At 41.2% G+C, this 12,632-nt stretch overlaps 1 protein-coding gene across 1 annotated transcript in view; it reads left to right on the top strand.

The window, feature by feature from the left end:
- The window catches only part of Slc9a2 (solute carrier family 9 member A2), a 91,315-nt gene that overhangs the window by 29,578 nt on the left and 49,105 nt on the right, over positions 1–12,632 (top strand). Inside the window, exon 2 of the mRNA XM_008840303.2 lies at positions 8,176–8,639. Coding sequence (XP_008838525.1) covers positions 8,176–8,639 — 464 coding nt within the window. The remainder of the gene's footprint in view (positions 1–8,175; positions 8,640–12,632) is intronic.

The raw sequence follows: 12,632 nt of genomic DNA on the forward strand, positions 1-12,632 counted from the left end.
ACAGAATCAAAACTCACTTATCTGACCCCCCTCTCATACTTACCTACCTCTTAGTGATGGCCCCCAGCAGCTCTTTCCAGTATGACTCCAAAGAACACAGGCTGCAGCCAGAAGGACCTTTACAGTCAGGAATCTAGTCATGCCTGCCTCCATTCAGGAGTCTCCCAGTGCTCCTCACAATCTCAGAACATATTCAAAATCTTCCCCTTGTCTTGGGCTCTGCATGTTCTAGCATTTTCCTGTCCTATCTACTATGTTCTTCTTCACTCTCTGAACGCTTGCCAGACTGGCCTTATTGGCCAGATTCTCTGTCTTTGTTTTTTCATACAGATTCTGGAACATTTTTCATCATGATTTTTACTCCTTACCTCACTAAGGGTTTTGTCCATCTTCCACCCATCAAGGAGATTTTCCCTGGCCACACTGACATGAAAGGGCAGTCAGAATGGCACACTCATCCTTCTCTCCTCCTCTGTGTTTTCATCATTACTTGCTACTGTATATTTATTTAACTTCTGTATCCTACCACTGAACTCCCACCCTCTAGAAATAGGTGTACCCCTAAATTCTTGTGTACCCCAAGGGCCCACAGGGTATGTGTTGTATGAAATGGTCTCAATAAATATAGATTAACTGAAACAAAAATAGTCAACTGAAGTTGATCATTTCTACTTCCTCCAATGTTTTCCTGTCATATACAATGGTATGATAAATATTTTCAGTGCATTAACATTTTCCTAGACTTTTCAATCATATAAGTACAACATCTACAGAGATACAGTCTTTATTATTGTGGGTGTCCTTTGCATTGCTAAGGAGTCATATTCTGTTATTAACGTCTCCTCTTTTTTTGGCCTTTTTGGGATAGGGTCTCCCTATAGCCACAACTGGCCTAGAACTTGCTGTGTAGATCAGGCTGGCCTTGATTTCACAGAGATCTGTCTGCTTCTGGCTCCTGAGTGCTGAAATTAAAGGCATGCACAACCACACCTGGCTTAAACCTCTCTTTTCAATGAGCCTTTTGTATAACTCTCTTTGGAGCCTGGGTTGTTCTAGCACATTGTAGCCTCATATTTACAGATAGCTTCTTACTTAGTTCCGCTGATGTTTACTCATGCTCGTTTGCTTACTTCTTCCATTGGGAAGCCTTACGCTTCTTATTTCTTAATTCCGATCTCTGATTTCTTGGAATGTTCCTTGTTTCTCCAGGTACGGAGGACAAGGTGACCTTGAGACTTCTTTACTAGCTTCCACTGTTAGGGTACAGACGCGGCTCTTCAAGAACAGGTTTTTGGATCTTGTACAGTTGGGGTCATGCTGCTTATCGCTTCCCCTCTCCCTTTGACCCTGTGCTCCAAGTCTTTCATAATGCCCATCCTCATGCACTAGGTCTTTTCCTGAGTCTCGCCTTTGCTTCATTGCTTTAGGAATAGAAAAACCCAGCCAACTTCCTGCCATCTCCTCCCATGAAATCTTGAGTCTCTGGTCTGAACTAGTTTTCTCCCGTACTTCTCCATCTCCTCTTTAATGACATTCATTATGTTGTCTCTCTTATCATAAGTACTTATGGCCACATTTTATCTTCTGTCCTGGATATAAGCTCCCTGAAAACAAGGTTCATTCATGATTTAACTCTTGGGCCCTTCTAGTCCTTGTTTAAATTAAGTGCTTCATAAATCTCTGAGTAGGGGTCCCACTTTGTGTTAGTGCCTTTCCAAAGTCTTTCATGAATGGACAACTCATTAGATTTCCTTTTCCTTTAAAGGGCCAAGGCATTTGGAAAAATTAAATACTATCCAAGTTCTACTTTAGAATAACTATAACAATGTTCAGTGTTTCATTTACATTTTCAAAGTTTTCAATCATTTTATTATGATGAGTCTTTTGTACACCTAGTAGTGGAGTGTTAAATAAGAAGAAAACCTGTGTACTTATAGCTATACTGTTTTGATGGGGAGATTGTTAAAAGTATTTTTTAGCCTTAACTTACGACTAAATGTTATGACAGTCTACACTCATGTTAGCAAATTTTTGAAACAGAGCTATTAACTCTGCTTTATTTATTGAATTCTATTTATTTTCAATATTACTTATCTCTATGTCTTATTTATTTGAAATATTTATTTAATGTGATTCGACTTTCAGAAATACATTCTATTCAGTCTTTGTCTAGTTGAATTATCAGATGGCCATAGCAATTTGTTGGATTAAAATCGTGTCACTACTTTCTGCATCTTTCTGTCTGGTCAATTGCTTACTGTAGTTCTGTTTATAAAGATATATATTTGAGCCCGGGCATGGTGGCGCACACCTTTAATCCCAGCATGCCAGAGACAGTGGCAGGTGGATCTTTGAGATCAAGATCAGCCTGGTCTGTGTAGTGAGTTCAGTGAGTTCCAGGCCAGCTGGGGCTACAGGGAGACCATTTCAAATAATAATAATAATAATGATAACAAAAAGATATATATTTGATTGCCACATAAATGATGATACTTAAAAATAAGTAATTTCAGGTTTGAACAGACTTGTTTATTCCTTTTAACACCTAAAACAAGCTTAATGTATTCCATAGTATTCTCCTTTTTGTTCCTAGCCAGATAGGCATGACTTAACTTAGAGCATCATTGACTTTAAACCCAGAGTTCCTAGAGCAAGCTTTGAGGATAATCAGCCCCAGGCCTCAGTGCTGGGTCACACAGCCACGATCAGTGCACGGTGCCTACTTGGTGCCCATGCGTGCTTGTTCTGTACTTAGCCTGAGCTTGGTAAGTATTTGTTGATCCAATTGGTGCTTTATGTATTTCTTCAATCCCTTTAAAATGTAGAACAAAAATTAAAATAAGACAAAATGTAAAACATATATTAGAACATTGGTGTTTGTCTTTACCTCCCTTTCTTTTGTGAAGTTCTCCTCTCTGCTCCCTCTACTGATTTCCCTTTCTCCCTTGAACTAAGGAGAACTGTGTGGTTTGTTTGTTTTGTAGTTGTTTGTAAACTCACTTTGTTTTTGTTGGTAGTGGTTTTCTCTAGTTCTGACTTGTACATGGTTGGTTTCTTGTGGCTCCTGCTTCTGGGAGTCTCCTGTATTTCTTCCGTTCACAGATTTTGATAAATAGGTGATTGTAGCTACAGTGAAAAAATATAATGTATTTACTTTTGTACAAGTTTTTAGTTTTTAAGTTCACCTCATTTCCACTCTTGCATGTAGAGCGAAGTTAAAATAGTTTCACTCTGAGAGAGCAGTGTTTGACTCTGTATTTTATGTGAGACTTCTCCTGTGCTCCCATTGAGAAGTCTTTAAAATGGAATAATAAAAATTTAAAGAATTATCCTTGCAGAGTTTTATGTGGTGACAATAAAAATTGAATTACAAGAAGTACAATAACCCTTAAACTATAAACAGAAGTTACCAGGAAATCCAAAGACTAGATTGAACCTGGGCAGGTAACTCTGCAGCCTGGAGTCCAAGCATGGCTTGCCTCTTGCCTTTGTATGGTCTGTGGCCTGAGAATGATTTCCCATTTTTAGTGAATAAAACCTAATCTAAATAAGAACAAAGCAACATGTGAAACTGAATGAGATTCTGGTTTCAGTGTGTGCAAGCAAAGCCTCATTGACACCTGGCCATACCCATTCGCTTTTCTGTTACCTATGGCTGCTTTGGCACTGAGAACCAAACTAAAGTATGATCTGCAAGCTAAAAGTATTTGTTATTAAAATGTTGGCCATTCTCTGGACTATGCAGTCTAGGTGATCCCTGTAGCACTCAGGTTGGGCCTCACAAAAATCATCAAAGTGTCCCTTTGACTTTTCTCTCCAATAGCTAATACATTTCTTGATACTCTGAGGTGGGACCATCATCCAGGGCCAAGCACTTCCAACTATTCATGTGAATAATGACGTCTAAGAGGCCTTTTTTTTTTTTTAGACTAGCCACTTTGCTAGTTGATTCCAGTTGCTCATTAAAGCATAGTCATGGGGACACAGTATTTTCTACCAGCTGACGGTCACATTGGGCACTGCATGCCACTGCCTATGTTCCCTGGAAGGGCACTACAATAAGGACTCCTGTGACTGCCCTTCATTTAATCTTCCTTCCTCTTGCTCGTGGAACAACTGGGCAGATTCAGTAGCTACTGTCCTACTTCAAGGATGGGTCACTAAGATCTATTTTGACAGCATTTATAAAACAAAAGAGAAAAGATTTGTTTAGTACGAATTTATGTTCCATCCCCCAAGTGTCCCTGTTTGTTGCTCTTTCTGCTTTTGCTCTATGGTGATTTTCCTCCGCATCCCTTCCTAGTGCCTCCTTGGCCCTCTGCCTCGTTGCTCTGCTGTTCTAATTGCATCTGTGCCTACATTGCTGTATGCTGTTTTGCTTCTCCTTGGCTGTTTCCTACTGGTTAACGACCTAGTCAGAACCTAGCACGTTGCATGAGCTTGGCAGGCATTATCATCTGGGTTACATGGATACCGTCTCTGTTTCTGTACCTTGCTTTAGTCTGTGTTTCCGGTTCTCCACTCGTGGGCATTAGAAAGTGCATTCTACACAGGGAGGAGCAGTGCTTTGTGAGACAGCCTTAGGTCCTTGAGGCTGGGCTAGTACAAGAAAGGAAAAGACAAGAACAGGAGGCGGGTGTCTCAGAACAGGCCTCCTCCATTTCTGCATTGCCTCTAGCGGTTCATTGTGTTTGTCTGCATCTCATTACAAGTGTTTGTTTTTTGTTTTTTTTTTTTCCCTTGCTTTTTCCTATGAAGTGGAGGAGGCAGCTAAAATATGGGGCATCAATGATGTTGCAGACACAGTGCGAAGTGCTGTGCTGTCAGCAACCCAGTCATTGTTGCAGATGTTTACCTGGGAGCTGCATATTTCTCTATTTCACAGATGAGTAAGAGGAGCTTGGCTGCGCTGGCAGCCCATTCACCGTCACAGGCAGATCGGGAGAGCTGGATTTCAAGCTGTGGACAGTGGGCAGATGGCAGCCTTGGCGGCCCACCGCAGGAAACTTTCAGCTTGGGCCTGGGTTCCAGAAGGGAGTGCTTGGATCCTGGCTGCCCCAGGAGGCTGCTGCCCTTATCACACAGGAAGTGCTGGCTGTGAAAGGAGGTGGCACGCAGGGAGATTACAAAGATGGCACTTTTAGAGAATTTCTTATTCTGTTTGACAGTGAAGTCAGTGGGCTGGTCAGAGGTCATGGGTAGGGAACAGCTGCAACCATTGGATACATTAACACTTCACTTGTTACTCCTACATTACTATAACTTGCTCTAGTGTCCTAAATAAATAACCAGCAATGGAGAGATGATTTGAATACCCCACATACAGATGCTCATTTTATTGTTTAGAAGTCAGTGGGTTTTCTTTCCTTTAAATTGTTTTGCTTTAGCTCACAAAGTATTTCATGCTGTGGTTTTAGTCTTGTTTGTAATAAATTTACTTATTAAATGGCCTGTGACTATTAGTGTCTGAGGACTTACTTTGTCGTTTCAGTTCTACTCTCCTAGAATTCTGATACATTTCCACCTAAACTGTTCCTGCTGCTACTACGGAATACCATATCCTGGGTGATTTAAAACAAAAGAGATTTTCTCACAGTTTTGAAAACCGGAACTCCAAGGTCAAGATGCCTGAGCTTTTGGCCTCTGGTGAGGGTCTTTCTGCTGTCTCCTTACATGGCAGATGGCAGTAGACCAGATTAGAGTTGGTGAAAAGCAGTCTTACCAAATACTGCAGGAAGCCTCTTCTTTAAGAGTTTTAATCTAGTTCACAAAAAAGGACACTCCTGCCCAATTGAGACAGTACATTCTCCTGTCTCCAAATGGGTTCTCATCTTGCCCTCCTGAACAAAGGAGCCAAGGGTGAACAAAGGATGAGCGCCTTGGTGACAGCAAACTACCAACGGAGAGGTGGCCAGAGAATGTTACAGTCTAGGTTCTCAGGGATTCCAACCATAGCAGCTGTTCCTGGAACGACCATGGAGAGAGCAGGTCTCAGAAGCAGTGTATCTCACAAGGCAGGAAACAAAGAGTAGGTCAATCCCCAGAGCAGGAGTGAATTTCTGTCTGGAGTCAGAGTGCTCAGTCTGGGAGGCTGAGGCAGGAACAAGTCTCTCTGCCTCCAACCACAGGTTGAGTTTTCCAAGTTCTGTCTCCAGCGGTCTCAGAGACAGGAGCAGTCTTCCTTCTTTTCCTTCTTGGATGAGTGACGGTCTTGCCTGAGTGGACTAGCAAGTTAACAATCCAGTGCACCATGATATAAAGACCCAGATGGGTCCTGGTTGACTTGGGGTGTGGATAGAAATTAGGTATAGAATGAAGACCAGTCAGGAAACGCCTGTCAGATGGGGCAGGGTGGTGGTGAGCGATGTCAAACCCACTCAAAGGATTCCCATTCGTGTCAGAGACTCCATTCCACTCTCCACAGCTGCAATGGGAAGGAAGCAGACACTTGGCCGTCAGAGGGTGCCACAGGACAGTCTGCACCTCGGAGTTCGAGCCATTTTCCTGCTATTGTGTGGACTTTCTGGTCATCTTTGCCATAGCATCTCCTTCTGGAGTTTTGTGTTGCTGCCATGCCAGCTCCATAGATCATTGTCACTGGAGCCATGCAGTGCATCCTGTTCACACTTGAAATCTCACTGGAGACTGCTTCTACCCATATCAAAATCACCTCCCAAAGTACCACCTCTTAATCCTGTCATATTGGAATTGGGAAGCAACTCATTCAATATCATATCATATCATATCATATCATATCAATCATATCATATCATCAATCTCATATCCTGCTTTATTTCTAAACTTTCCACGTGGCGCTCATGCCCTTGCCCTAACAGTATTCCTGTCCTTTTTCTGCCACAGGCCTCTGCTCAGGTGTTCTCTGTGTTTAAAGCACACTGGGCTCCACCATGGAGTAGGAGATAGATATTTCCTTTCTTCCTTTCTTCTACGCCTATTTTAGTGCCTACTCGTGTTTGAGATCAGCATGGATACTGCCACCCCGGGTGTCTTCCTCAGCAGATTTCCTCCTCCTCTGTAGTCTCAGAGCTCTTAGGAGAGGCTTGAGTCCACTTTGCATTGGCCTGGAGTAAGTCACAGATGCGCCTGTTACTTCACTTGTTTGGGAGCCCTTCCATATGGGAAATTATTGTTCATATCCTTCATGAAGGAGTTAATGCACCTTGATGAATTGATTAGGTTGGTTCTGCAGGAGCCTATATCTCAAAAAATTGAACATATTCAGTATTAAAAATGAAGGATTCTGAAATTAAAAGTAGAGAAATTACTAATTTTGGTGAACGGCAGAGAAAGCAATAGCAAACTCGAAACTGACTTGTGATCTTGGTTTGACCTCTGGAGGGCTCTGAGCTCCGCTTGTCACTTCTGTTTTGAAAAGTATAAAAACCCTGCCATGCCTACTTGCTAAGGTTTTTGTAGAAAGGAAAGGAAATGTTGCATCCGGTGAAGTTCTAAAAAGAATTAAATTGTTTCAAGTATAAAGTTGTGCTGTTTGGGGCTGGGGTGATGGCTCAGTCTGTAAAGTACTTGCTGGGTAAACAGGAGGACCTGAGTTTGATCTTCAGAATTAAAGTGAGTTGGGTGTGCTGGCATGTGCTTGTAATATCAGTGCCTTAGAGGCAGAGACAGATGGATCCCTGAATGCACTGACCAGTCAGCCAGCCAGCCAGCCAGCCAGCCAGCCAAACTGGCAGCCTCTTAGAGACTCTAATGCCAGTGAGGGACCCTGAAGTCTCTTAAGGACCAACACCAGAGGTTGACCTTTGATCGCCACATGCACTTCCACACACATGAACACCTGCACATACACAAACGTGTATAATGTACACACCCAAAAATTGTATTATTTTATTCCAACTCTGTAGTGCCAATATTTAAGAAAAAATAAGTTTATAGAGAGACGAAAACTATGCTATATGGATGATGAGTACCTAAAGCATTCTAATTCTGACTTAATCTCAGTTTGTGCCTCAATAGGATGTATTGTATGTATGTAAATAAATAAGTGCAAGTGGTTGAAGGGGAATCATCTTGCAATCTGGAGGCCAATCTCTAACCAGACTTGGGAATTGGACCCACTGTTTCTAAGAGGACTGATTCCCATTTTCTCCAGCTCCTGCATAACCTAGACTTTGTGTCTGTGCTTCTTTTTACCAGGCTTCCATCTCTACCATAAGTTGCCCACGATTGTGCCTGAGAGCTGCCTTCTCATAATGGTTGGACTTCTACTAGGAGGGATTATCTTTGGTGTTGATGAAAAATCTCCCCCTGCAATGAAGACCGATGTATTTTTCTTATACCTCCTGCCCCCCATCGTTCTGGATGCTGGCTATTTCATGCCCACTCGCCCCTTCTTTGAGAACTTTGGCACCATTTTTTGGTATGCTGTGGTAGGCACACTGTGGAATTCCATTGGCATTGGGGTATCTTTGTTTGGCATCTGCCAGATTGAAGCGTTTGGCCTCAGTGACATCACTCTGCTCCAGAACCTGCTCTTCGGGAGCTTGATCTCAGCTGTCGATCCTGTGGCTGTGCTCGCTGTCTTTGAGAACATTCATGTCAACGAACAACTCTACATCCTGGTCTTTGGAGAGTCACTGCTCAATGATGCAGTCACAGTGGTGAGTAAAAAATGTATGCAATAGCACTGCAATACATTGATGCTAACTGGCATCTGCATCTTAAAAGTTTCCTTCTAAGGACGAAGAGTGAATAGTCAACCAAATTCACTTTCTCTCACTATACTTCTACATAATTCTTGCGATGCCAAGCATATGGAGGTGTTTCCATACATAACAAGCAAGTGATCAAATCTGTAGTGGATGCCAGCTGGCTACCCCCTAAATCAAACAATTTCTGATACTGTCTACGTAGAGATAGTATCAAACTCCATAGCTCCCGAAACTGTCCTTTGCCCATCTTCAGGTGGTAACTGCAAGCCCCACCTTGCTTAATTTGTATTTCTGACCAACAGGCTATACGGTGGAGTTCCGCTGTCCTCTTCCTTGGTAGAACAGCTCACAAAACTCAGAGAAGCATATGCTTTGGTTTAATGTATAGGATATTGCAAAGGGTGCAGATGAATGGGTGAATCAGGAAAGGAATGTGGGAAGGGGCATGAAGTTTCCATGCCCTCCCCAAGGTATCACCCTTGAGGAAACTTCACATGCTCCGCTATCCAGAAGCTCTCTGAACCTGTCCTTTGGGGTTCTTCATTACATGTCCATGATTGATCACATCATAGGCCATATGTGATGAATTTAACCTTCAACTCCCTAACATCTCTTCCTCGAGGTTGAAGGATGAAAGTCTCAGTTCTTGAACCTTGCCTTGGTTTTCCCAGTGACTATATCTCATCTTGCTGAATCTATCAGCTATCAGTAAATCATTAACATGCAAAGACTCTTGTCACTTAAGAGGTTCCAATGATTTTAAAAGTATATCAGGAAAGGAGTCAAAGACCAAGTACATGTTTCATAAGCACAGTCCTTTACTTTGGTAAATGATCTTATGTCATCATCCTGAAACTCTTAATATATATTTTAAGTAATTCCTTGTATTTTTATTTGTCAATGTACAATTGGCTCCTCATTTTCATTTTTCTCTGGGCCCCACAAAAATTGTGTAGCTGGTCATTTTGTATACTACAAGGCAGGTTTATGCCTGAGGAGCATAAACACGATTGTGGTCTTTGTGTCTCTGATGGTTTAACCACTTTGGTGTTTTTCAAAGTAAGGTTTTTTGGTTGTAATTTTTTAAAGACTTCTCCCAGAAGCCTTTGTGAAATGTAGTGCCACTGATATGGCATGTGATGCTTGTGAAGTGACAGTGCTTACTAAGTGCCATTCTCTGTCTGGGCATGGCTTGTCCTCTATGTTAATGGTCTTAGGAGATCTTTTCTCATTTGCTCACGTTCTGCTACTAATGAACTAGCACATTCCCTGTCCTCATTATGTTCCCATATGTGGGTATCTATTTAGAAAACATGAATTCTTTTAATTTTATCTTAATTGCCTCATAATTAGAGCAGGAACTGTTATGCTTTTAATGTTAGCAGAATTTACTTCTGCGTTGCCTTCTGATGTCAGGCAAGGTGGGGGAAGAGGAAGGGTGAAGAGGATCTTCCTTTGACCCACAGACCTTCAGAGAGTACTTCCTTCAGTAGTTACAGACATTCACATGATCCCAGATGGCTAACCAGCTAGTTAGCACAGGTGATGCTTATAAGGGTGACAGGAAGGACACCTGTTAAATACAGTGACTACTCTTGTGCTTGAGTCCTTCAGAAACCTATGAAGGAGATAATCCCATTTTGCAGATAAAATTGAGACAGAGTAAAGTGTATTTACATCACATAATTTTCAGCTCTCTCTCCATTAGCTCTTATCCATAAAATGGCTCATTTGAAAGTATACGTGGAAACAAATGTAATTCTCTGTTATATACCACTGCAAAAGCAGATCCCTGAATTAAATATTTTCACTTGTATAGATGCCCATTAACACCATGTGGATATTATTATGTAAGAAATAATTTGATAGTTAATAAGTCATAATTTTAGAATAGCTGCTAAGATATTTTTAAGACAAATTAACAAATTCACTTCATACATTCTATTATTGATTAACAGTGCTTAGTCATTAACTTTGAATTTTAAATTTTAACTAAGAAACTACCATAACAGTAGACTTCTTATAACTCATTCTAATTACCTGGTCATCAAGTTTTCCATTGAAAATTACATTTGCATGTAAATTTTACCCTTGCTGGAGGAGAGTGCAGATGTGTAAATGTGGAATTCTTAGAGTGGATCTCTAATGTCAAACAAGTTTTGTAAGACAATAAGAACATTTGCTCCATTCCGTCTAAGGCACATCAACAAAGCCAGGTTGGTTTCAAAATGATGCATTTGATATTGCTGTCCTACCTCTTAGAAGATGCCTTATTCGTGCACTTTAGTGTCATTCTTTGAGCTTTTCCAAAATCAAGTTTGAGCAAAGAATCTGGCTACCTCTCTGTTTAGAACGCACAAATGCACTGGAGGATCTAGAGGCTTGTCCTGTGCTTCCTCTCAAGAGACGCAAAGCCACCAGCTGTTTTGAGGATGAGATGACTAGCCAACAGAAGGAAGGGGGCCAAACAGAGCTGCCCTGTCAATAAGGAAGGAGGGAAAGGACAAAGAAAGGACGTAGAAGCCTTTGTCTGTGGCCAGAGCCTGTAAGTCAGAACAACCTAATAATTTGGTGTGAAAGACCACACCCTTGGTTGAAAGTGCCCTCACATCACAAACGCATGGAATATCAGAATGTTCTCACAGGGCTTGCCTACCTGACAATAAAAAATAAACTCCCCCATGTTTCTCTCCCAGAACTGGCTAAATATTGCAGTGAATTGAATGCATGCTAGGAATAGAGTGATGATATAAAGGTTATTTGCCTTCTATTCAGATTCCCCAAGAACAGATGTGGAGGTGTTTCTGTGGAAGGTCCTTTGGTTCATTCACATTATCTTATCCTAGGAGAGAGGTTTAAGTAATTCAAGGAAATACAAAAAGGCGTGAAAACACGGATCATGGTGCTGACAACCAAAATTCACATCATCATGATTGTAGACAGAAGGATATAGGTAAATCAGAGAGAAACAATTCTAAAAGTGCATTTTTACATCAATTAACTACTTCTTGTATCATGATAAATTCAGTCTTGACTTAGAAAGGTTAAAGGGAAGAAATTCTATCACAAAAGTTTCTTAAAGCAAGAGAAATTTCTAATATATAAGTTATAGGCCAAACTCTTCATGCTGTTGTCAAAGGCTACAGTGAATCAGAATCAATTCAAAGAATGTCAATTGAAATAAAACTTAATTTTAAGTAGGACTTTTATATTATCCCTTATGATTTTATTTTGATTTTTTAATTTTTATTTTTCTGTGTATGAGTGTTTTACCTGCATGTATGTAAGTGTATCATATGTGTGCAGTGCCTGTGGAGCCCAGAAGAGGATGTTTGATCCCTTGGAACGTGGTTGTTAGCCTCCATGTGGGTACTGGGAACTAAATCTGGTCCTCTGCAAGAACAACCAGTGTTCTTAACTGTTGAACCATCTCATGGAAGGATGAGCTCCCCCATAATAACTTTTTAATGAAGATGTTTCCAAACCCAAAGACTGGTCAGGTTTTTAATTATCAGAGAAGCCCTGCTGTTTTCACAGCAGTTCATGACTAAATGACTTGTGTTCCTATGGTAATGGATACCATCATTCCTGGTACCTGTTAATGCACCCATTGAGTAATCTAACAAATTTACCAGGAAAACTTAAGGAGCTTCCCCAAGTGTTTCCTAGTTATCTACCTATAGCTGGGCTTGATGAAGGAGAGCTGGCTCTGGACAGAAGCCAGTGATGAACCTAGGTGGCAAGTTGTGGGCTGTGGGGTGGAATTTAACTTTATGAAGATAGGTGAGCAGTGAACATTTTGCACCCCATCTAGGTTTTGCAAGTAGAAGGATTATCTAAAATTCATGATGCAAAGTAATCATTCTTTATGGTTCGTAACAAGGTGATCACAACTCCGTTTTACTGGAATTGATGAATTCTAATAAATAGCTCTGTTTGCCC

This window comes from Nannospalax galili, unplaced genomic scaffold (genome assembly GCF_000622305.1).
Source record: "Nannospalax galili isolate Female #2095 unplaced genomic scaffold, S.galili_v1.0 scaffold299, whole genome shotgun sequence".
NCBI lineage: Eukaryota > Metazoa > Chordata > Mammalia > Rodentia > Spalacidae > Nannospalax > Nannospalax galili.